This window comes from Hydractinia symbiolongicarpus, chromosome 5 (genome assembly GCF_029227915.1).
Source record: "Hydractinia symbiolongicarpus strain clone_291-10 chromosome 5, HSymV2.1, whole genome shotgun sequence".
NCBI classification, from domain to species: Eukaryota; Metazoa; Cnidaria; class Hydrozoa; order Anthoathecata; family Hydractiniidae; genus Hydractinia; species Hydractinia symbiolongicarpus.
In genome coordinates, this window is record NC_079879.1 from 16,247,132 (window position 1) to 16,271,753 (window position 24,622).

Below are 24,622 nucleotides of genomic sequence, written 5' to 3' on the forward strand. Positions count from 1 at the left end.
ATTAATACTCCGCCACTAATGTGGGGTAGAGAGAAGGAAAAGGAAGCTTTAGCTGACTATACGAACATATCTTGTGACGAGAATTATTTTTGTTCTTCGCTGTGCATTAACCCCATAGTTGTACATAACGAATTCGACTGTAATGACATTGGTTTAGTTTTGAAAGCTACGGATCACTTTTTTTGGGGTTTCCCCAGATGCTGTCATAAATTGCTCATGCTGTGGCCTAGGAGTTGTAGAAATTAAATGCCCCTATTCACTTCGCGAAACAGGATTACAAAAGGCAATAGTTAGCAATAAATTTTATGTAAAGAAATCCAGTGATGGAACCCTCAGTTTGGATAACAACCATCAGTACTACAGTCAAGTACAACACGAAATGTATGTATGTGGGGTAAGCCATTGTGACTTTGTGGTTTGGACAACTATCGAATTTGTAATTCTGAGAATTTACGTGGATCAAATGTTTATTGCGGAGATGGTAAAAAAATGTTCTGAGTTTTGGATGAAGTGCATACTGCCGGAACTGTTTACTCGAAAACTGGAAAATAATAATGAGAATGATGTTGCTACAACATCAAAAATCATTAAGCACTACTGTATTTGTAATCCACCGTTGGATGGAGATATGGTTGGATGTGATCATTGTGACCGCTGGTATCACATTCAGTGCATCAACTTAAAAAAAATACCAAGGTCAAAAGTTTGGTACTGCAAAGATTGCAAAAAGAAAAAGACAACTCAGTGACTTTAATAAATGTATATTTTTATTTTTGTATATATTTTATAATATACAATTTTCAACATTAAACCTCTGGTTTTTGTACAATGCTTTTATTCATATTTACTAGTGCTGAACAAACAGTTACTATTTTATCACAACTGGCTAGTGTGTCGTTTAAGTTTTCATCTGAGATCTTCTTAACTGTTTGTATAGGCATTATACCTTTTAAAATAGTGTATCTGTTTTTTAGCAATCCTATGACACGTTCAATATGAATTCTAACAGATGCTATTTTCCTTGAGTTTTCAACTTCTTGAGCAGAGAGCTGATTTTTACCCCTTGTAAAGGCAGGAATGATTAATTCAGATCCAGAGCCAGCAGCAAAGTCGTCTACCATTGTAAAACCTCCGTCTGCCAATATCTGATCCCCAGGAAGGTGGTACCTCGAGGAGAAAAATTGTGAGTCCCTGACAATTTGGATGTCTGATGCTCTTCCTCCCCAGCAACGCGATACAAAATTGATAGTTCCCAGAGGTGTACATGAAATCATGACTTTTATAGTACAATGTTTTTTGTAAGTGCTGTAACATTGGGCTCTTGCAAGTAGAGATGTCGGTGCCTCAATAAAAATTTCAAAACAATCAATTATTGATGTCAATCGAGGAATTTTTTTTTAAAAAAACCGGAGGAATCATTTTAAATATGTTATCTCTGTCACCCATTTTAACAAAAAACTTCAGCCAGATATACATAACGTCCAACCATTTCCAAAAGTACTCTATAGCAGTTGTTTTGCTAATACCAGACACATGAGAAAGAAGGTCAAAACTCATATTATGTTTCAACTTAAATAATGTCAACAAAATTTGATCTTCTAACGACAATTTCGTAGGTTTAAGTTTGTCACTTGTGCAAATACGGGTCACATATTTGATCAGAACGAGTAAAGCTGGATAAGTTAAACCAGTCAACATAACACTTTTTTCGGTGTGTTGCATGAGATGTTGCATGCTAAATGGATTTTGATTTGATGAAAGAGAGGCATTCAATTTGATCTGAAGACTATTTCTCTCCATCCTTAAGTTGTCCATTTCCTTGTAAATACTTTCCCTTTCAGTCAAGTTAATTGGAGACATCAATGATAATGGTGGTGAGCTTGCTGGGGTAGGCACCTGAACATCTGGAGAATTTGTATCATTTTCAGGTGTTGTTAATTTTAATTTCGTTGTTTCTGTAGACACTGAAAGAAAAAAAGAATAAACATAAAAAACAGTTGTTTCAAACTTTATTTTCTACAATAGTAAAAACGGTAATAAAAAATTACCTTCCAAGGCCAATTTTCTTTGCCTCCTTTGATGTTGATCAAATCCTGATAACTTTCGTTTAGGAGTAAATAAGCTAGCTGGTCTCTGCTTGTGAGGGAAAATCGATGGAATGTAGTCAGGGTCGTTTGCATTGTTGCTTTTTTGCCCTAAAAAAATACTTAGAACTATTTACTTTGCCACGAAAACTGAAATAAATAACAAGAAATTTTATAAAGGGTTAAGACAGATGTAAAACAGTTATCTTGTTAATATGTAGCTACCTGATATAAAATGTTGTGAACAAACATAATGATATCTGGACTTGGGTGACCACGTCTTATTCTTATCTATGATATCGCTCCTATTTATTGCCCTCAGCCATGATTTTCTTCTAAGTTTATCATGTGGAATAATATAGAATTTCAATTCAGGGTGATTCTGACAGTTGTTTGTACAGGAATAAACACAACAGCTTCGAGGCATACTTGTCTTTCCCTAATCTGCTCTGTTCCGCGTTGTTTGTTTTCCCTAACCCATAATGGTAGCTTTAAAATCACACGGGTGTGACGTCATGCCGACCGCAAGAATACCTGGGGAAGCTGCTTTAGGTACCAAGGTACGTCGTGCTGAATATTATTCATCATTCCATTGGCTTAGTGTATTATTTTATTTCATGTAACTAGCTAATAATGTTTTTCTGCCATATTTTTACGATATCTTCTTTCTTGCACAAACTTCTATTATTTTTGTGCGGGGATATTGAATCTAATCCAGGTTCGGCTTACCATATTAAATCAGTTAATGGGTCATTTAATCAAGGCGACAAAAAGTTTGGTGAAACTGCTGGTATTCAGTGTATGTGCAATGCTCTTCTAGCTATATGTTGTCCCAACTCAAAAGAATTTCTGTTTGAATATCATTTGATTTAGATAACATCTTAGAACATGACAATGCTAATTTTAAGCAGTCAAATTTCAACAGACCCATGGCATGTTATGAGTTACTAACATCTATCAATATTGATCGTTTTCAAATTGCTGTAAGTCTCCTGAGTAGTACGTCAGCTCTTTTGGGTGATGAACATTACTTCTTAGCTCATGGACAAATGAATTCAGAAACAGTTCATTGTGTTTTCGAAAGCATATATTGGTTCATAATATTCATGATAATCCTGGGGTCAGTTCTGTTTAACTTCGCAAACCGTCCTTTTCATCTGATGTTCTTAATTTCATGGTTATTTACAGAAAAGTTAACAGTCATCTGCAGACATTTTACGACATGCTGTCAAAGAAAATTGCAAGTTCTGACATGCATGTTATACTTGGAGATTTCAATATAAATGCCAAAGTTGACCAGCCAGAATTAGCAGATATCAAGAATGATTATACACAAATTGTACCAGGACCTACTCATCTAGCTGGTGCTATCCTTGATCATGTTTATGTGAAGAGTAGCGTTTTGTCGATGTACTGCATTAATTGCTATGTCAAGTGTATACATTTCTCTGATCATAATGCCATCAAATTTAGCCTTTCAACGACACCACGCTGACAAACTGACATGCCATATTTTGATCAATCAACTTTGCAGCCACTTTTATAGAGTTACGATGATGATATCATCCTGTTAGCATATTTTAAATATATATTAATGTTTATTATATTAAATATAACATTAAAAACACATGGTGTGGTATAAAATTTTCGATTCTTTTCAAATCTTCTTCAGTGTATACACAAGGAAAACCAGTTTCGTCTATGTGTGTATGAATATAAAAACATTCAAAACACATGGTGTGGTATAAAATTTTCGATTATTTTCAAATCTTCTTCAGTCTATATATATATATATTATATAGATATTTATTTAGATATTTATATACATATTTTTTTTATTAAAAAAATACATTTGTTCAAATATTTTTAGTAGTTTGGTTGTATATATACCTTTTGTATTTATGTGACATTGCAGTAAGTGAATGAAGTTAATCAACCACCAAAATCACATTGTTCTACTATCAACAATATGGTTGTCTACATTATGAACTTCTTCTCATGTTCTGTTATTTTGGATTAGGTTTTTCAAAGAATGTTGGTGTGCTGTATCACACCTAAAACTGTTCAACCTCATTCGATTGAAAGTAATTGCAATCATCAGCGCAAGTATATCACACCAATGACCTCACAACTATTTGATGCCCAAGTTGTCATATTTCGGTAAGCCATATCAATTATTTCGTAATAAAGTTTCCGACGAATGACCCTATCTTGGCTAGAAAATATTTAGTTCATGTTTACACTAAGATAAGCTTCATTTTTTTTCATTGTTTTGCAATAATGAACCTCAAAAGTATTTTGTTGTTATTTAAACCTATAAACTGCTGAAACGATACTTTTTCTTGTTTTGAAAATTGTTTGTTCTCATTCATAGCTTTTCTCTAATGCTTGTCATTTGCTACAACAGTCACTAGAAATCACATTACGTTTTATGCTGGGGTATATACGATGCACATGGCGACATGCCTAATCTTATAATGAAAGAGAACGCATTACGTTCCATGCTGGGACATATACGATTCACACGCAGACTTGCCTAATCTTATAATGGAAAGAAAACGCATTACGTTCTATGCTGGGACATATACGATTGACATGCAGAATGTTATAGAACAATCTTGTGGAGCAGCAGGTTGCTACTTCGTGAAAACGTCAGCGGAACAATGTTTGTATTAATTTTTTATGTATTAATGCATTATTCGAAACAATATTTATGACTCAAAATTATTTGCGTACTGATCATGAAATTTATAATCGATTTGTGAAACCATGGGTAAATCTCTCTACGCGGATAAGTTTTCAAGTCTTGTGATTGGTTGATGCAATAAGTTACTCGCTTAATTATTTCTATTGCCTAATCCATGACACATTGGTGTGAGAAAGTTTCGGGTATGCGCATTTTGTTTTGAAATTTCTCAAATCATTTTTCTTTCGAAAATCTCGATCACGATGTGTCGTGAAAACAACGTATTGAAACGTTCTCAGCCTTAGGAAAGTGTAGCGCGGAGACAGCGGTGATCTATGGATAGTCGCCTCGGGGAAACGTAGTGTGAGAGTTATTGTTAAACCCGCGCCCGCTCAACTACGGCCGTAAAGCTATATGTCCATTCATTAATAGAATACTCATAAACATACACATATACAGAAACGACGAGTGTTTCAAACCGTCAAGGTTTCTTGTTTCTTTTGAAAACGAGCTTGGCTGATCAAAAACTTTCACCTGTTGTGAACCATTATCTGTTGGAGAAGGAGCGTGTGCGTCGAAACCAAACCATTGCATGTCATCATCGCCTATGTTGTCGTGAAATTCAGCTACTTGAATTTGATTTCTATTTCGTTGATCAATAATTCCATTATTCCATATGTTTTCTGGGCTTTGGTCACGTTCAGTTCGTAAAGGATGTTTATTCCATCCAACAGTGAAACTTGTAACCGCTTGATTGATCCGAGGGATGAATACCAAATGTAAAATAAACGTATGTCTCTCATCATATACGTTAAGCAATCCTACAAAAAATAAACTCACAGTGTTAGCACTGTCAATATATGACATTTATCCTATAGAAACAAAATTTACCTTCAAGCGCTTGAAATGTGTAATAGAATCTGTGACATACATACATCCACACATCCCGCCATAGTCGTTCTATACGTTGATTACCTGTTGACGTGCCAGCAATAAAACTACCTCGATTTCTCTACGTGATTCCATTTCCTTCCACAACAGTGTATTTTCACCACCCTTGTCTGTTCTCAATCTTCATGGAAGACCGTAGGAGTTCGCAGCGTCTGTGAATAATTCAAAAACAGTTTCTTTTCTGTTATTAGTTGCGCACTTTAGATATACAATAAGGCGAGAAAACCCATCAATAGCACCATGAATCACAAAGCCCCATGCTATCAAACTGTGATGACCATCGGCATGCCATAGGGAGTTTGGTCCAGGGACACTGTAGCGTCGTCTTTTAATGAGACACACCCATTTTAAACGTGAGTTGTTTGGATCAATTCGCAAAAGAGATTTCCTAACACGCTTTTGTTGTACACGTATTCCTGTGGCATTAAGGTGGCCTAACATAAATGACCGTCCTATATATTCGCCATGTATATTACGTAAGCTGACAATAAGTGCATCAAGCTCTTCATCAGATACTTGAGAGAAGCCGGTGCTTTCTGATACTCCAAATTCCTTAACCCTTCTTATTATTGTCCACCTTGATACTAGCAACATTGTTGAAAGTTCTTTCCACGTATATCCTAGCTCTCGAAAATAGAGTAACAATTCCTTTTCAATCTTGACTTTTGGACGGCCAACATTTCCACTTTTTTCGACGTGCTTATATAATTGATACACAGCTAGGTCAGGATTATTGGCACCTCTATTTTCCCTTGTGACGAGCTGTAAAAACGTCAAGAATTGATCTCAACTTCTTCAAGTGCGAATCTAGACTCATTAAACGATAGGATCAGCAAATTTAAACTTTCTATGATGGCGAGATATATTCTATCCTGGATAAGTTCAATCTCTTCACTATGACCAGAACGGCTTTGTATATCACTTACAAGAGTGGAGAGTTCGTGGAAGTATTCTTCCAGTTCATCAGGCTCAACGCATCCATCCATTCTTACTGTATCTTGTTAGCACGCCATTTTTCAGTTTTATGAATATTCGGCAGACCAGACCCATCATCAGACTTCTAGCCTCATGCTCCAGCACTTTTTAGTCACATGTTGATTTGTGTTTTTTATTTTCTTATTTTTTTCGTAAATGAAATTTGAATAAGTAACAACACACAAAAATTTTGCTTGGATATGTATGTTTTTTCTATTTTTTATGTTTTTCCTCCTTTTAATTTTATTTTTATTTGTGTTTTTTTTTTCATTGAATGTTTTTATTCTTAAATATGAATGAATAATGGTTGAATATGAATGATTTTTTACTTTTTATGTTTTTTTTTATTGTTTCATATTTTTATGTTTGTGTTTTTTTTTCGTTGAACGTTTTATTAGCTTGGATATGAATGATTTTTTCTTGAATTTTGCTACATAGGATCAACCATACCCGGAGAGCCCCCCCCAGTAAAATGCCCCCTGGAAGTTTGCCCCCCCCCCCCCCAATAAAATGACTTGTACTTTTTTTATAAGAATCAGGAAAATAATTTTTATTACGTGTTCAGCCTGGAATTGTTCTTATATTTTTTAGCCATTCCCAGCCTTTTGCTGCTATAAAAGTATTTTAATAAAAAAAAGTGTACTTTTTTCTGAAAGATATATGTATGCATTTCTTTTTAAAACACAGTTTTTCGCAATCCTACAAATGATAAATCTAAGAAGAATAGGACAATTATTATTCAAACGAAATAACACATTTTTTATAGCAATAAAAGAGACAAATTCTCTTAAAAACGATACAAAGTAAATGTGTAACAAACATATTTAAAAATGAAAAGCCCTTGCAGGCTAAAAGATTTCGGATTCTTGTTCGTGTGTAATTTTGTTCCCTATACGTAGGTCGCCAGTAGCCTGTTTTGTACAGAACTTCTACCATGTTATTCAGTTATTTGAAATAAATAGGGATCTTATCCCGTGGTATTATCTTGAACTTGCAAAATGTTTCATGTATTACAAATATGCAAAAAGTGATTTGTGAAAATAAATCGATACTTTAACAATACTGCACTACACTTAACATGCATAACAAAGAAACGAAGACGTTTTAGCATATCAATTTATTGAATATTATTGTTTTTGGTGTAGCGATATTTTAGAAATGTTTTATTATACCTGTGACATGACTAAAATCTTTATCCAGTTTAACATATTTAAGATTTGACCATAAAGTTGGATCTTACAAGTTTAAAAACAAAAAAGAAATAGAAGTAGGCGAAAGATACAAAAAGGTTAAAAGACTACCTTCATCGGTTTAGAATTAACAATAGAGACTAAATCCAAAATGCGATTCTGTGGTATTAATATTAAAACTAGCCGGGGAACCCGGAGTCGAAACGCTGGGTTAAGCCACAAGTAACTGTGTTACTCGTGGCTTAACCCAGCGTTTCGGCTTAACCCTGTGTTCTATATTTTTTTTAAAAAAAAATTCACAACTTTAGCTGAAATAAAAACTCAGTTTACAACTCGTTGCTACTCTGTTATAGCAAAAACAGTTGGCCTACCTTTTATTTTTCAGAGAACGTCCCCGCTAAAAGTTTAAAAATAAATATTACTCCGGGCTGAGGGATTAATACAGGCAAGCAATGACACATATCCATATAGACATAATATACCCTTTTTTGAAAAAAACGTTATGGTAACTTCGGCTAAACAGAAACTCAGGAAACAGCCATCATTAACATTGGACTTAGCGCTTAGTACAGGTAAACTGTGCCGTCAATGCGTTTAGACGTAGTACCCTTTTCGATTTAAATAAGAACACGGGAAAAACAGCCTGTCGTTACCCTGTCCAGCTAAAAAAATTACTCAGCAATTCTATTTTGCGGAGTAAGTTTTCATTACACTAATAAAAGGTGTTGCTACCTACTAACTGCATTTAGCATAAGAAACATTGCTTAAGAATTTTGTTGTAGCTAGCCAAACTGCATTTGGCTACTTTTACTCTTCAAGCCAGAAGACGAAGGTGCCAACTCGCCGAAAACGCCGTACATGTTAGGGCGGCCGCGGGCGTTTTTTCGGGTTTTTTCAAGGTTTTCGTCTGTAACCACCCGGAAAAGCCTGGACCCGTTCGAAATCGCCCGAAATACTATGCGCGCGAGGCTCATTGTTCTCATTTAAATTTTGTCGCGAAGAAGGAAGGTGCTATTTTGTCGTTTTAATCTCAGTTTATTATTTGTGGGATTTTATTACAGCTATATTTATCGAATAAATGATATAAAAAACAGTTTTTTCAGAACTTCCACTGTTGAAGAGTGACTATTAGTCTACCGTTATGTTTATGTTTGGTATTGGGTACCTCAACCATGCCGTTATATACCGATATGCAAATGCGCTATAATGGCGCGGTAGCTATACTGTAAAGTATCTACGGACTTCGTTAATACACAGAAGACAGACATTTATGTTAATATAAATATACGCGTTCTTATTTCGTTTACTAATCCTCCGTCATAACCAGAGATTTACATCTAACATCCACTACCACTGCTCGACATTGAAAGAATAAATTATACATCATGGTAATGAATGTTTTAAAAAAATGTTGTTTCGGGTTGATTCGGGTTTCTCCGGGCGAAACTTTGAGTTTTTTTTAAAACGCCGGAAGTCACCAACAGCCCCCGTGGTTTTTGCGGTGTTTCCGGCGAGTCGGCACCCTCGTGCCAGAAGTAGCTAAAGAGCTAGTTAGAAGAGAGCCACAACCCCAACAAAAAATAAATAATAATGTACCAAACTTTGAAATTGAAATCTACGTTAACTAGCTAAAATCTTGAAATTGGTTTGTTTCAGATTTACACATGGCTAGAAAACGTGATAATATTTTCATCTTAATATGTGAAAACATAGACACAATGTAGAGAATATCTTAAACGTTGATATAACTGAAATTTAGGCAGTTAAATAATTATACTAACCCAACCAAATATTCCTCTTTCTTCAAAAAGATTTGACTCGCAGCTTAGTAAAGAAGCCAGTGTATAACATATATGGCGTCCTTGAACTTGGTCCCTCGAAAGAAACTACTCGTACCTTAACCCCTAGAGCTTGGTTAGTTTAACAAAATCCACCAACCTCGTCCCCAGGCCCATTTTTCTCTTTCTGACAATCTCGGACGGCGAGAAGAAATGACCCTGGGCCACACTGGTCAGTTCTGAGATCTGATTAGTTTCTCAAGTTTCCGTTAATTATGAAGATAAATTAAATTATGATTAAAAATTTGAATGCTAACAGAAAAACAATAATGGCGGTTAGGTTTATGTGCGAAAGGGACGCTGGAATGTTTAATGTTCTGCTGGACTGAATTTATTTTTGTGAAAAATAAAATATTTGGCATTGTTAGTATAGCTTAACGTGCAAACAAAATTAAATAGCTTTTAATTGTACTCAGAGGCTGTTAAAGTAAGCTTTTGTTTTTTTGCAGTGCAGTTCTACTAGACTAGAAAGCTAGCTAGCTATGCTAGCTTTTGGGTTAAGTAAAGCTAGCCGTACCTAACAGCCGCACCTTAGCCGTACCTTAGCCGTACTTAAGAAAATTCGTAATTAGCAGCTTTGTGTAAGACCACTTGCTTCTAAGCTTAAAATTAGTAGTTAATGTATATCAAAGTTAAATTGTCTAACTTTTTATTTCGTCTTTTAGGTGAATATCTATGCCGATAAAAATGATGCAAAATGGAGCACTCCATCGTCGAGCCCCAGTAACCCCCAGGGAATCCTCAATGAAGAAATACCGATAATAATATATCTTACATGTATTATAATTTTTATAAAATGATTTTAATACAAATACAAAAGAAATTTTTAAAATTGAATGTATGAAAAACATTAGTAAAGTAAGATTGAACATTATTACACTGCGGACAATATTAGAGCTAGCGCTAAAAGTGACTACAGCTGGCTAAATTTAAATACGGTTGCCAAAATAAGGTACGGCTAGATAATATTAAGGTACGGCTGGGTCTTATCATATAAGAAACAATTTCAAATGCTAAAAACGTTCAATAAAAACGAAATTATGTTAGGTACGGCTAACCAAAATAAGGTACGGCTGGACAATATTAAGGCACGGCTGGGACCTATCATATAAGAAACAACTTCAAATGCTAAAAACGTTCAATAAAAACGAAATTATGTTAGGTACGGCTAACCAAAATAAGGTACGGCTGGACAATATTAAGGTACGGCTGGGACCTATCATATAAGAAACAACTTCAAATGCTAAAAACGTTCAATAAAAACGAAATTAAGTTAGGTACGGCTAGCTAAAATAAGGTACGGCTGGACCATATTAAGGTAAGGCTGGATTTTATTATATAAGAAACAACTTCAAATGCTAAAAAAAAAATTAATATAAACGAAAAACAATAAGTACGTAGAAGAAGTAGAGTTTACTGTAAAGTAAAGTGCGGGCGAGGTTAAGAAAAAAATTGTATGCAATATGCTCTATTAGGTTGGCTCCACATTGTTTTCTGCACAGGAAAATAAAAAAATGCTACTTTGAAAGTGATGCGGTAAAGCTTAGAATCGATGTTGGCGAAGACAGCAATAAAAGATAAGAAAAGCTTAAGGACTGACTTGGTGTTCCTTGTACTTCCATATGGTATTCTTTTAATTGATATCAACGAAGTCAAAATTTACAATATTGGCAATGAAACGTTTTTGAATTCAAGTTAGTTTTATTGTCACTTCACTGCTATTTTGTAGCGTTTTTAAACTTTTTAAATGTAATGAGGTTATAAGGCTAAAAGTGTTCTTGAAGCGTTCTTTAAAGTCAGGAAACAGGTAACACAGGTTCTTTGATTTTTGTGACAAATGTTCTTACCTACTAAGATACTGTTCTTAACTTGTTCTAAATTTTAACCTAGAAATGCATTATGTTGTTTTACGGCTTCACATGCGTACACGTTCGTTCTAGTAAAATGATTCAAAGCAATAGGAGATGTTTTTTGAAAAGCATAAATATAATTTCTTCTTATTTTCTATTTCAGGTGTGACATTTGTAAAACTTATTCATTTTGCAAATGTTCTTTATTTACAAAGGACAGGGATCTATCCAAAAGATACATTTTCTATTGTTAAATTGAAAAAATCGGGAAATGAAACATCTCAATCTCATCAAACACATGCTATTTGTTGCGAAGTACTATTCGGTCTTCTGAACAAGAGAAACATCCTGACTTATCCATATAAGTTTCGGCAATTGCTTTTGGTAGCTCAATGTTTGATTGCAATCGATTTGGAGAATACGGATGGTTGTTTACGACAGATTAAAGACTTTTTAGAGTCCCGTTTCTCATATTTAATGCTGATCACGCTGGACAGCCATCCCAGCTCGCATTTTTCGTGCCTTGTTGCATCAGACGAAACACTTTTTGTAAAGGAGATTGCAACAAACAAAGTAGTTAAAGACATGCAACGTCTTTTTCAAAATGATATTTCATATCAACTTTCTGAAAATATATGTAAGCATGTTTTGAAATTTATTTGTTCTGAAGCGTCCTTTATACGTTCTTACTGTTGTGCAACAGTCAATGATGAAACCTTCGATAAAAGCATCGCCACTATCATTAGAAGTCGACAATATCGAAGTAATATGGAGAGAATGTCATTAGCAGCGTCAAGGAAGGAAGACCTGGCCAAGTTCTTACCCAGTATTTTTGTGAATTGTTTGGCAATTGGGTTAAGAGTCACACTGACTGACTTTAAACAGAACTGGCCTGTATCTATCCCAGCTACCTCTAAATCGCTCTTTACGACCTTTGATTTTATCGACATCTTTCTTTTACAGTTGTTAGCGTTTCGATATATTGCATCAAGATCGGATAGATCTGTTACAGATTTGGTCCTAGAAATGGAAACTTTAGAGAATGTAAGCAATCAATCTGACACTGATAGTGATATTTATTAAAATATAATTATATGTTATCGTGTTCGTATTTGTTAAAACATTTTGTTTCTTAGGTAATATTTTTTATATTTTCAGCTATACAATTTATTTTACTTTAAATAGATGTGCAGCCGTACTTTAATTTTGATCAATGGTAGCCGTACCTAACCTAATTTCTTTTTATGGAACATTTGTAGCATTTGAAGATGTTTCTTATACGATAGGACCCAGCCGTACCTTAATATGGTCCAGCCGTACCTTATTTTAGCTAGCCGTACCTAACCTAATTTCGTTTTTATGGAACATTTGTAGCATTTGAAGATGTTTCTTATACGATAGGACCCAGCCGTACCTTAATATTTTCCAGCCGTACCTTATTTTAGCTAGTCGTACCTAACCTAATTTCGTTTTTATGGAACAATTTTAGCATTTGAAGATGTTTCTTATACGATAGGACCTAGCCGTACCTTAATATGGTCCAGCCGTACCTTATTTTAGCTAGCCGTACTTAACTTAATTTCGTTTTTATTGTACATATTTTAGCCTTTAAAGTTGTTTCTTATATGATAGGACCCAACCGTAAAATATATGTTGTCTTATAATTTTCATATTTTTCCTCTCTTTTCCTTACCTATCCCCTTTATTTTACTTTACCTGATAAGTCGCATTGAAGTTCACCGCTCGTACTAACCACCTTTTTATTGCCAGCCGTACTTAATTTGTCGATTTGGGAATCACCTTCCTGCGCTCTCCCTTGTTTGGTTTCTATAAGAGCAAGATGTTTCGTTAACATTTTTCGTATTTTGCAGGTTCATTGGCGATTGAGAAACAGAAATTCAGTGACACAACAAATTTACCACTACGATTAGCTCAGTTTTTTCCATTAAAATACATTACCTCACCTTAAAAAGAAAAGTGTAGTTACGTACGGCTAAGGTACGGCTTAGGTACGGCTGTTAGGTACGGCTAGCTTTACCTAAGCTAGCTTTTGTGCACAGGGTGTAGTAAAAAACACAATGAAGGTTTCCTTGAAGACATGTTTAGCAGATAGATAGATAGATAGATGTGCATATTTTACATGGCTAGCCTCACAAATATCGAGGGATATACCCTGCTCATTATTTCCAGGAGGGGCCATGGCGTAGATGGAGAGTCCTAGAGTATTTAATGCTCATTTTGAGCTACGCAGACCCAATTAGAGCCCGCGCTCTACTAGACAACTCCCGGCAACATCCAACGGCCCACACAGTGTGCCATCTTCCCAATTTCCCTCACATGGCTTGGGTTAACCCGGGGCTATGGTAACATTCACTCGCCCATGTTGAATCGCCGTCAAGAGGAATCGAACCCCGGTCTCCCGCACAGAGTACGAGAGCTATAACCACTAATCTAGCTAGCTAAAATACAACACAAGGTATATACAGGTATACATAACTAATCCTATTTCTCCCGAACAGATCTTTTTTTACACTCTAGCTAATATTCTTTCGAGGCAGAACACACAAACAAAAAAAAAATCATATGCTGTTGATTTGGTTAAAAAAGATTAAAAAACTGGATTAAGAAGTTCATACCATTTAATTAACTAAATAGTTATACGCTTAATTAAATCGGTTACAGATTAAATAACAATTTTCTCTGACTGCATGAAATGCAACATCCTATGTTTTATGACTTTTAATCTCTTAGTAAAGCAACAAACATAAATTTATTGAAAAAAGTCATTGGTTTGACATAGTGGCCATTTAGTTGTAAATGAGTTTTCAGGGACCCGCTTCGTAAAAACCGAAACTGTAATATGATAAAGAACACAAGGGACCCCTTTCGTAAAAACCGAAACTGTAATATGATAAAGAAGAAGGATGAAAAAGAAAGATATTGAGTTAAAACTTGTTAGGAGATGCTTTTAAGCTGGTCTGATGGGATTAGCATAAAAAATGATTCTGTAATAGCTATACTTTTCGAATTTAGGCATTTGAAGCAGGGCGATGAGATTTTTTTTAAAGACAATTATAAATTTTGACCTAACAATTGTAAAATTTTTTAGACAATATAATTTTATTTAGCTGTATATGCACGTTACGACAATAACAGACAAAAGGAGCCAGTTATTATATACGTCAAAACGTATATATCTGATCTGTATCTGACTTACACATGGTTATGTTGATGACTTAATACTAGTATAATATATAGCTACACCACACCACTATAATGCCGGCGTGATAAAGCCTCAACTTAGGTTTATAGAGGTTCACGTCAGCAATAAGTCGCCCGCAAGACAAAAATGGAATTACAAAGACTGGATGCGTCCAAAAAATACTAAAAACTTAACTAGCTAGCCTTGTGGAAGAGCGTTCGCTTTCAGTGCGGAAGGTCTTGTGTTCAAACCCCAGCCGAGTCATGTCAGAGACTATAAAAGTGTGAATCTATCCTTTTTGCTTAGCGTCCAGCATGAGAATAGGATTGATATCTTAGGCGGTTGTCTAGTTGAGTGATTGCTGTGCTTGCACGACTTTCGTAGCTCAAATGGCTTTAAATGCGCTAGGACCCCCTTTGCAGGATCCTTGTTGATAGCAGTACCAACAGGAACTGAAGAGGCTATCCTGGGTAAATAATTTCAATAATAAAATAATAATAGGCATCTTCAGTAATTCTAATCACAAAACCCTCTGAGAATTCTGTTGCTTGGAAGCTAGCTATAGCTAGGTAAAAGTACTTTCACTTTTAACTATAATATGAAATAAAGATAGCTAAAAATCATAATTAAAAAAGTGTATAGCTAGCTACCTTGGTTTGCACAACCTTTGTAGCCAGCTACAAAAGTACGTCTTAGGCCTTTGCTAGCTAGCTAGCTATAGATGGCTGAAAACTTTAAAATAAATATATATTTAAAATTTGTATGTAGCCAAAAAAGCGAAGGCAACACTGCAATCATATTTGCTCGAAGCAACCACTCCAAACACTTTAGCTAACTTGTTTCTGATTAAAAATAAAACCATAAATTATTGCAATACAGTGTTCTTGGCGGTCCGCATGCAATTCTTAACAAAATGACCAAATTTTGAATAAATTAAAAATCAGCACGAATCGTGCTGATTTTAACCAGCCTGCCCAGGGTCATTTCTTCGGGTCATCTCGGATATCAAAAAAGCGAAAAATTGCCCTGGGAACGAGGTTGAAAATCCGCCTCGTTAAAACATAACTGGAAATGAAAATTTAAAGGAGTACAGTTTGTCTCTCTCTATCTCGACTACCCTCTATCTCGAACATCTCTCTATCTCGAACCAAAGTCTCGGTCCCTTGGACATTTCTGTAGGCTCTAAGCTATTTTCCTCTCTTTATCTCGAACCTCTCTATCTCGAATACCTCTCTCTATCTCGAACCAAAATCTCGGTCCCGTCTGACTTTTTCTCTCTCTATCTCGAACTTTTCCGGATTTAAGAACCTATTTACACTAAAAATCGAATTAAAATGTTCCATTTTCGAACGAAAATGTTTGACGTTCGAATTCTAAAGTCACTCACAAAACATTGTTTACAGTGTTTTGAACCAGAAACCTTCTTGAGGTGAAGATGTCAGCTTTAAAAAGAAAACTCAATAACGTTTCTTTAATTCAAAAATGTCAAATAATTCGGGAAATCGAGAAAGGAATGTCAAACAAGGAGGCAGCAGAAAAATACGGGATCCCCAAAAATACAATTTCAACTTGGATGAAAAAAAAACATAAGATCCTACAAAGCTTGGAAGAACAAAAAACCGCGTCTGGTTCGAAAAAGGTTCGAGGCTGTGATTATGAGCAGATAGACAAGGCTGTTTTCAAATGGTTTACTGTTCAAAGAAGCCAAAACATTCCGATCGATGGCAATTTGATAAAAGAAAAGGCACTCAGTTTTGCTAAAAACTTTGATTGTTCAAGTTTCAAGGCTTCCGATGGTTGGCTGGACAAATGGAAAAAAAGGTAAATAACATAGTTATAATTTTCATTTCGTGTATAAAAACAACGTGATTACATATCAAACACTAAAATTACAGCTTCTGTTTTTTCAAAATCTCTACCATTGACTTTTGCCCGGATAAGCTTAGATCAAAGGGGACCTGCATTCCATCACCATCTCCAAGATTAACTGCCTTTCCAGTAACAGTTATATCACATCTCCCAAATTGATCAGCACGGAGAAAATAAAATATGGTTTTAGCAAACTTTCCATTTTCTCCTAACGGCAAATGTCCGACTAGTTTCCCATCTTTTTTAACGGCTACAGCGTATTTGTCGACAGGGTTGTGAGGTTCCATTTCTCCTTGTAGTTTTTCTTGTTGGACTGGTGTCCATAAACTTTTGTAAACATGGTACCCTTTTATGTAAGATGTAATGTCAGTGGAAGACAAAACGACGAGTGGCATATTTTCAGTTAATTCAATTTCTTGTCTCAGTAAATTTATAGCCATATTGTTCATTACAGATTCTACTACACTCCACGTGTTCAACAATATAATTTGTAAACAGATAAGAATCGAATCGAACCAATCTTAAAATTTATGTTCGATTGTGTTATGTTCGATTAATATTAAGGGCTGCTTTACACGAAACATTTTTATTTATTTACTTTTTCAGGCACAGCATTTCCTTGAAAGTTATCGGTGGTGAATGTAAGTCAGTTACAAATCAAATGACAAGCTCCTGGAACGAAACCACGCTCCCAACCATTCTGTCGAATTACAAATTGGAGGACACTTTCAACGCAGACGAATTTGGTTTGTTTTACCAATGTCTTCCCGAGAAAACATACCACCTCAAAGGAGAAAAGTGTTCTCGGGGGAAGAAGAGCAAGTTGAGATTCACTGGAATGGCCGCAGCAAGTGCTACTGGAGAAAAGTTGCCAATGTTCGTCATTGGCAAATCAAAAAAACCTCGCTGCTTTAATAACATCAAACATCTCCCTTGCCAATACACATCACAAAAGAAAAGTTGGATGGATAGTGAAATATTGTAAGGAATATGGACATTGGACATTTTTCCAATGTTTTCATGACTTTCAAGAAGAAGCAATTTAAGATGTACTTACCAATAAACATGAAAAACAAGATCTTTAACAGAAGATAACTCAAAGTATTTTACATGCACTCGTAGTTCCAGCATTTTATAACCTTCGGTAATACTTCTTGGAACTTTTTTAAACATTTGTCATGGCCAATAATAATATTTTTTTTGTAATGTGGTTGCTATTTTGATCTTTAACTTTTGTTTTGTTTATTATTTTTGATAAAACAGTGTGATCATCGATGCATTGCATCAAAATACAGAGAAAGATCTAATATTGTTTCTGAATATAACCACCAGTTTAGCTAATGTGTAAAAATACTAAACTATAAAATAACTCACATTGTTGGATGAAAAAAAAAAAGGTATTTTATAACAAACTCCTATAAACTAATGTTTTACGGAACATTCCAGACCAGCGTATCTGGTCTTTGAAATTAACTCTGGCATCATGAATTTTCAATCAGCAGATGTGCCCGCGCAGTTCGCGCCTCCTTTAAGGTTCTACCGGCTAAAGCCGTAGAACAATAAACATGGCTTCCCAGAGTCCTCAAAATTATGGTAGTGTCCACAAAGCAAACCACATTAGTATTCTTATAAGAAGTGTGTATTAAAAAATATTAAGGAATGCCTTAAACGGAATACCACAAAATATTTTTATTTAAAATATATGGTCCACTACACATAAATTTTTTGGAGATTTATTAATTACTAATAACACTTTTTTATGGCCGGGCGCTGTTGTGTCATTTATTCACCCTCGTCCCCATGAATTTTTGCCGCCATCTTTTATATATTGAAAAGGTAAAAACCCTGAGGACGAGGGTGGTCGGTCATTATTTAAAAACGTGAATTATCAAAATCCAGCTCAATAAATATTTCACACCAAAATTGGGTCTGTGAATTTTTTGAGTTCATGGAAGAGAATGCAAAATAAGCAAGCCATATTATTTCGTGGAAAACATTTCATTACCAAAAAGAAGACAACAGTATTAACAATATGTTCTTATTTTATGTCGATTTGGATAGTTTCATACAAAAAATTAGGAAAATCTTTAACAAAATCAAATTAATGCGAAAAAGTTTACCAACAAGTACACGAAACTTCGACGCTTCCTTAATAATATTTCGGAGTTATTGTGGAATCAAATTTTTGTAGATTTTAAAACTTAAAAAAAAACCTTCACGAAAATTAAAAAAAAAACAAAAAAAAACGCAAAAGTTTCTTTCACAAAGGCAAAGCCCATCGTTCTCTACAAGAACGCGTTTATTCTTTTTAATACAAATTAATCTCGGACAGCAAGATTTCGGACAGAAAAGAAGATTCATTCAAAACAACCTGTCTTATAATACATTTACCAACGTAAAAAAAAGAGCTCAAACATTTTCACAAACCAGTAAAACTAAAGAATAAAAATTGCTATATAAGATATTGACCTTTTGTTCAACTATGCATGGATTATGCATAAATTATGCATAAATTATGCCAGTTAGGTCATAGTTAATTTTAAAAACATGTTTTTTATTGCCATAGTGATTAGGAAAACACGTCTCAAAATGGTAGACATCTACAGAAGCATCTTTCATGTTTTCGATTGCATACAACAAGCGATTAACTTTTCATACGGCGACGAGGGATGGTCTGCTCTCGCACGAAATGTTTGCATGAATTGTTGTTTTTGAACGGCTTCCAAATTCTATGAAAAAAATTAACCTAAGCAAACAACCATTAATGACTTTTGTGATGTGACAAATATTACTTAATTGTATCATAAATTACAAAATCTACGAGTACATAAAAATATCCAACTCAGTCCACTTCGCTTTTAGTATGAAACTCCTTAACGTAAAGGGAGATCAAGATGATAAATGATGGTAAAATTATGTTGTAGACAACAAAAATTCCTTTTTAAAATTTTTGAAAAAGCTCTTTTCGTTCGTAAAGCTTACCTCCCACTTAAAAAAAAGTAATCGAAAATCAACTCTCAGTATTGTACTAATTACGAAAACATTCTTTTCAATTGTTTTAATTTGTTTGCAAAATATTAGTGTAACAGGTACCGAAGATGACCAATAACTTGTTTTGCTATTGCCCACATAGACACAGTTTATATTGTTTACAGTTTGACTCGGAAAGCGTGTTCAGAAAGCAAGTAAAAATTCCGGCCGAGCCATGCCATAGACTGTAAATCTATCTTTTCTGCTTAGCGTTCAACATGAGAATAGGATTAATATCTTAGGCGGTTGTCTAGTTGAGCGATTGCTCTCCTTACACGACTTTCTTAGTTCAAACGGGAGCTTCAAATGCACTAGGACCCCCTTCGCAAGACGTTGATAGCAGTATCAATAGGAACTAAAGAGGCCATCCTGGGTAAACATTTCAAATCATTTCAAATAATAATAAAAAAATATCGCTGTTGTTCATCACGACCACATGAGTAAACACAGGACGGGCGCGCAAGCTAAAACACCTACTAGACACAGTTGTAGAATGGGTCGGGTTCTCGGTCAAGCAAAAGAAAGTACTAGAAAAAAGAAAAACAGAAGAAAAATCGACAAGTACGCGTTTCATCCTTGATGTAAAAAGAACTTAAAAGTGCGCTGTGATCAAAGTTTGAATTCACGCCAAACGCGCAGAGGTTCAGGCTAACAGAAAATAGCGCGCAAAGCAAAAAAAAGCCCGCAAATACTCGCAGAAAAATTGCCACAGGCTTTCTGATACCGTTGATCAAAACATCTGGCGAAAAGTGTTCATCTTATATTAAAACTCGTTTTGGGAGTGAATCTACTCTGTTAATGAGTCCACCCACAACCTCGTCCCCAGGGGTTCTTGCCTTTTTGACATCGAAGCCGGGCGCTAGCAGCTTTCACATCAGGCAACAAATCTTGGGATGAGAATGATCAACGCAGCTAGTTTCTTGCCTCTTACCTGTTGAAAGGCTGAAAAAAAGTAACGTTTTTTGCCATCCGGGAGATCACGTCACACTGGGTTTAATACTAATTCTTTTTAAAGTGGGAGGTAGGCTATAAGATATTCATAATTTTAACATTTAATTATTCTGCATAAATTATGATATCATGTAGGCTCTATAAAAATATTGAAATTTTCTATCTGTAACTCTTATATGAGGCAAACAAAAGGAAGTTACAATGAAAAAAAAAAGAAACTTAAAATAACTAATATTCAGGTTCAAAAATTTGGAGTAATTAATAAGACGCGAGCAACGCAGAATTTCTTCTCTCTATTCAAACTTGCAGTGTTAAATTGCTTTCTCTTTCGCTAATTCGAACCAAGTGCAACTTTTGCACAATTACTTACAATGCCAAGAGTAAAGATTCGTTTCTTTTGACTGCTTTTTCTGTTTTGGCGCAAAAAAACTCACGAGTTTGTTGTCAGGGTGTGCGCACTTAGACAAAATCTTTAATGGAAACGAGTCTTAGAGCGAGTCCTAAGGGTTTGGCCTCTATTTTAATCCTTAAAAGTGCTGTATTGACAAATTTGTGGGTCAGCACTGTTATTTACTCATCTGTTGACATATCCTCATATTGCCAAGATAAGCAATCACATGATTACAAGCAGCAGCTCACAAATACCAGCTATGGAATCTCAATAGCATGCTTAAAATAGCAACACACTCTTCATACTTTCTACACTCATTTACAAAAAACCCTATATCAACAACAGCGTGTGATCGTGATTGTTGGCTAGCCACACAATTATGCAAGGTCAGCACATTTTCCACGTGTGAAGTCACGTTAAATAGTCCCTTTTAACTTTCATTGGATGCAATGAAACGATGAGTAATTTTCTGGAACTATTCTCCATTAAAATTATTAAACAAAATTAATACAACAGAGTAACCTCTTAAGCGCAGACAGCGTTGTTTAGTTTGAAACTTAGTCTGAGGTCACACTTACCTGATTGGAATAAAAATCTAAGGCTGAAATACAAAATATTTCTCGATCTTGTTCTTCTAACTTTCCTTTTCTTTCCACAATGAATGGAAATCTACAGATAATTGTAAAGGCGAAATATGGATTGAGGGGTCAAATAAATGCATCTAAACAACTCTTGGCTTGAAAAATGCTCGGAAGACAAGATTCAGATTGAAAAGTAGAGTATTTGTTGAACACATTTTTAGGTGCAACGCTGGGGTGTTACGGTGCTGGAGGTAGAGTTTAAAATTTTTAAAAATATGGTTTTAATTTTAATAAGGATACAGACTGAGGACCAAAATGTGTTTATAAAATAACATGCCATTGGAGGTGGTGTTTAAATTTCTGGTTTTTAATCGTCCGGGGTTATCATAAGAATATCCCGGACTATGACCACTTTGATGCAGACAAGCAGATACTCTTAAAGCGTATTACATCAAGTTTAAAACAGATTTGCAATACGGAATACAACGTGTCTTAAAGTATCGTATTATTCTGGTTTCAATGATTTGCTCAAGAGATAACTATTTTAAATTTTTCGTTTGTTTAAATATATTAAATTTTTATTAGCTACTTCTTAATGCGTGCATTGTAAAGTTGAATTAAATCCTATTGTATTTCCCAAAAGATCAAGCTTGTCCAATCAATTCAGCTGATTCCGGGACGATATGTGTATTTTTATTAGAAATCTGGCTTCACTTGCGCGAGATGACATTGTTGATGAAAATACTTTCATGATAATACTCTGTTGAAACTGTCATGTCTCGTTTGCTAGAAATGACAAGACATGTTTTATTTAGAAGACATCTTGACATAGAAGGTGACATATAAACTGTTAATTTTGTGATATTTCTTTTTTTCCTTTTTTTTAACTTCTGATAGTGTCTCGTACCTACAGATGGTACACAGAGTTTCCAGACTTCAAGTCCAAACAATATAACAAAAGAAAGAATCGACCTTTTCAAACAGGTCACATAGGCCTGTTTACATTGGCACCTTCTTGATATTTACTGACGTCATGAACAAACATATCAATTCAGAGGCAAATCAACAATATTACACCATAATTTGCACAATATTTTGTAGTGGTTTTACACACGACCATTTGCGTATTTATTCCACAACCTCGTTATTTAATCATTACAAAAAAAACAAACTTAGCTATTCACAGAAAAGATACAATGATTTAAGCCAAGGATTAGTCGACGCGCTTATGAAAAAACATGACAAACTCCATATGGCCATCGACTGTGGTGTTCTAAATCAACAATCAAGCTTGTCTGTGTCAATAATAATGTAGATATTATAAGTAATCAAAACAAAACACACACAACATGAATGGCGCAAGTAGATTGGTATAAAAGTAAAAAACACCGCACGTACAGTTTAAACAACAACAAGTACCTGTAGTAAACAATACCGTGATATTATGTCAGAAAGCTTACACAATCTTATTTTCAGATAATATCCTTATTTGGTGATAATATACTTTCAGGTGTTTTTTGTTCAAACACGTACCCGTGAGAACTTCGTGAAAGATTTGCAGTGTGGAAATAAAAAATAAGAAAAAATAAATAAAAAATAGGCCACATGATATTGACAGAAGCAGACATTAACATGTCATTATATTATACATTGAAATCTTGGAGTTCTTAATAACTCTCTCAAAATTGAAGAGCTGTATTGATTCAAGGCTTGATAAACGATTGTCGTCTAATACATGTATAGCAATTACACAGCTCCTTAAGCCAGGTGTTTTTATTGGAATCGCTCACTGCACAATCATAGGTTTTTCTTCGTTCCACAAGAGATCGAAACACGAAACCGGTGTTAATAAAATTTGTTTGTTATGTGCGAGCCATTGCGAGGAATTGAAAACTTTTCATGTGCGAGCAATTGCGAGAAATTGGAAAGTAGAACTCATACCTTTGAACGAAACTTCCTATGCATAGAAACACCCAATCTCGTACCAAGCTCTCTTCGCCTTCTTTGTACAATAAATCAGAAACCTAAATAAGCAGGTTGAGCAAAATCGGAAAGTTGCTGCAAATTGGCTTAATAAAATATTAGAATTTATTAGAGCGTAATGCTGATACAAAATATACCCATCCTAATCGAATAATAGTTCGGTTTCAAATCGCAGGAATTTCCAGTTCATACTTTTTTATTGCATGGAGATATAAATATAAACACTATTTGTTAAGCCGTAAAATGTTATGTTCTTAGAAATAACAAAACTCTGATCACTGTTCTTTGAACTAGTTCTAAACATTAAACCAATCCTTCAGATTACTATACACGCTTTTTTGTACATAAAAGCAACGTTTTATGAACAACTTGAGGCTCGAATGCCTAAAATTATAAACGACAAAATGCAAAAGCAAGAATTATAAAAAAACACATCCTTATAAATTTAATACGACAAACGTCAGCGGGTGTGATTTATTCCGATAAAAAAAACGTATAGCTGCATTGTTTTTCGACCACCAGTTTTTCAAAAGCTCATCAAATCTAATTTTCTGTCTAGTAGCCTACAAAAACTCGGCTGTTTTTGGCCGCCGTACATAATTTGGCAGTGCTACTTCGTGGATCTTTAGCACAAAGTAGATGCGCCATTGTGAGCAAAAAAAACTATTATTATAATTTGGCTGCCATTTTGAACAAAAACGAGTACAAATATTATTATAGAGGTTTCACTAATGGTTTACCTTGTTAAAAATCTTGGCGATTAATTCAGGTCTGGGTTGCTGACTGGATAAGAATTCACTAATCAATTTGTTCATAACTTCTTGCACTGGTAGAAAATCAAGAAGGATTCGAGGAAGAATGGTGGCTAATAACACGGCGTCCGAAAGTTCGCCTTTACGAATCCTATGAAGAAATTATTATTAGTTTATTTTCAAGTACAATGGCATCTGTTATTTGCTTAAATTTCACTACATGAAATAAAAAAGGGAATCTCTCTTTGAACACCGCGTGGGAACGTTTCATTATTTTCAAACACATGTT

General features: G+C 34.8%; 4 protein-coding genes across 8 annotated transcripts in view; 1 reads left to right on the top strand and 3 right to left on the bottom strand.

Moving 5' to 3' along the window:
• Window positions 1–1,365: 1,365 nt before the first annotated feature.
• On the bottom strand, window positions 1,366–3,807 carry LOC130644982 (THAP domain-containing protein 11-like). Its single transcript, XM_057450803.1, has 3 exons — window positions 2,310–3,807; window positions 2,049–2,195; window positions 1,366–1,964 (listed from the first exon to the last, which is right to left on the bottom strand). Exons 1-3 carry the CDS (start codon window positions 2,509–2,511, stop codon window positions 1,366–1,368), a joined length of 948 nt encoding a protein of 315 aa, XP_057306786.1. The 5' UTR covers window positions 2,512–3,807.
• A 1,359-nt stretch (window positions 3,808–5,166) lies between these two features.
• Window positions 5,167–5,798, bottom strand: LOC130646286 (uncharacterized). The gene is made up of 2 exons (XM_057452461.1): window positions 5,662–5,798; window positions 5,167–5,591 (listed from the first exon to the last, which is right to left on the bottom strand). Exons 1-2 carry the CDS (start codon window positions 5,705–5,707, stop codon window positions 5,167–5,169), a joined length of 471 nt encoding a protein of 156 aa, XP_057308444.1. The 5' UTR covers window positions 5,708–5,798.
• Window positions 5,799–11,276: 5,478 nt separating this feature from the next.
• LOC130644988 (uncharacterized) overlaps window positions 11,277–24,622 on the top strand; it is an 86,635-nt gene continuing 73,289 nt past the window's right edge. For both annotated transcript variants that reach the window (XM_057450815.1, XM_057450816.1), the window contains exons 1-2: window positions 11,277–11,418; window positions 11,738–12,618. In XM_057450815.1, coding sequence (XP_057306798.1) covers window positions 11,277–11,418; window positions 11,738–12,618 — 1,023 coding nt within the window. The remainder of the gene's footprint in view (window positions 11,419–11,737; window positions 12,619–24,622) is intronic.
• The window catches only part of LOC130644984 (huntingtin-like), a 64,155-nt gene continuing 58,202 nt past the window's right edge, over window positions 18,670–24,622 (bottom strand). For 2 of the 4 annotated variants that reach the window (XM_057450807.1, XM_057450809.1), the window contains 5 exons: window positions 24,322–24,484; window positions 23,540–23,622; window positions 22,794–22,871; window positions 21,596–21,686; window positions 18,670–19,374 (listed from right to left, as the gene is read on the bottom strand). In XM_057450807.1, coding sequence (XP_057306790.1) covers window positions 19,261–19,374; window positions 21,596–21,686; window positions 22,794–22,871; window positions 23,540–23,622; window positions 24,322–24,484 — 529 coding nt within the window. In that variant the 3' untranslated portion in view covers window positions 18,670–19,260. Of the gene's footprint in view, window positions 19,392–21,595; window positions 21,687–22,793; window positions 22,872–23,539; window positions 23,623–24,321; window positions 24,485–24,622 lie in introns of those variants that run through there. The other 2 variants (XM_057450808.1, XR_008982658.1) reach the window with 2 other exon arrangements.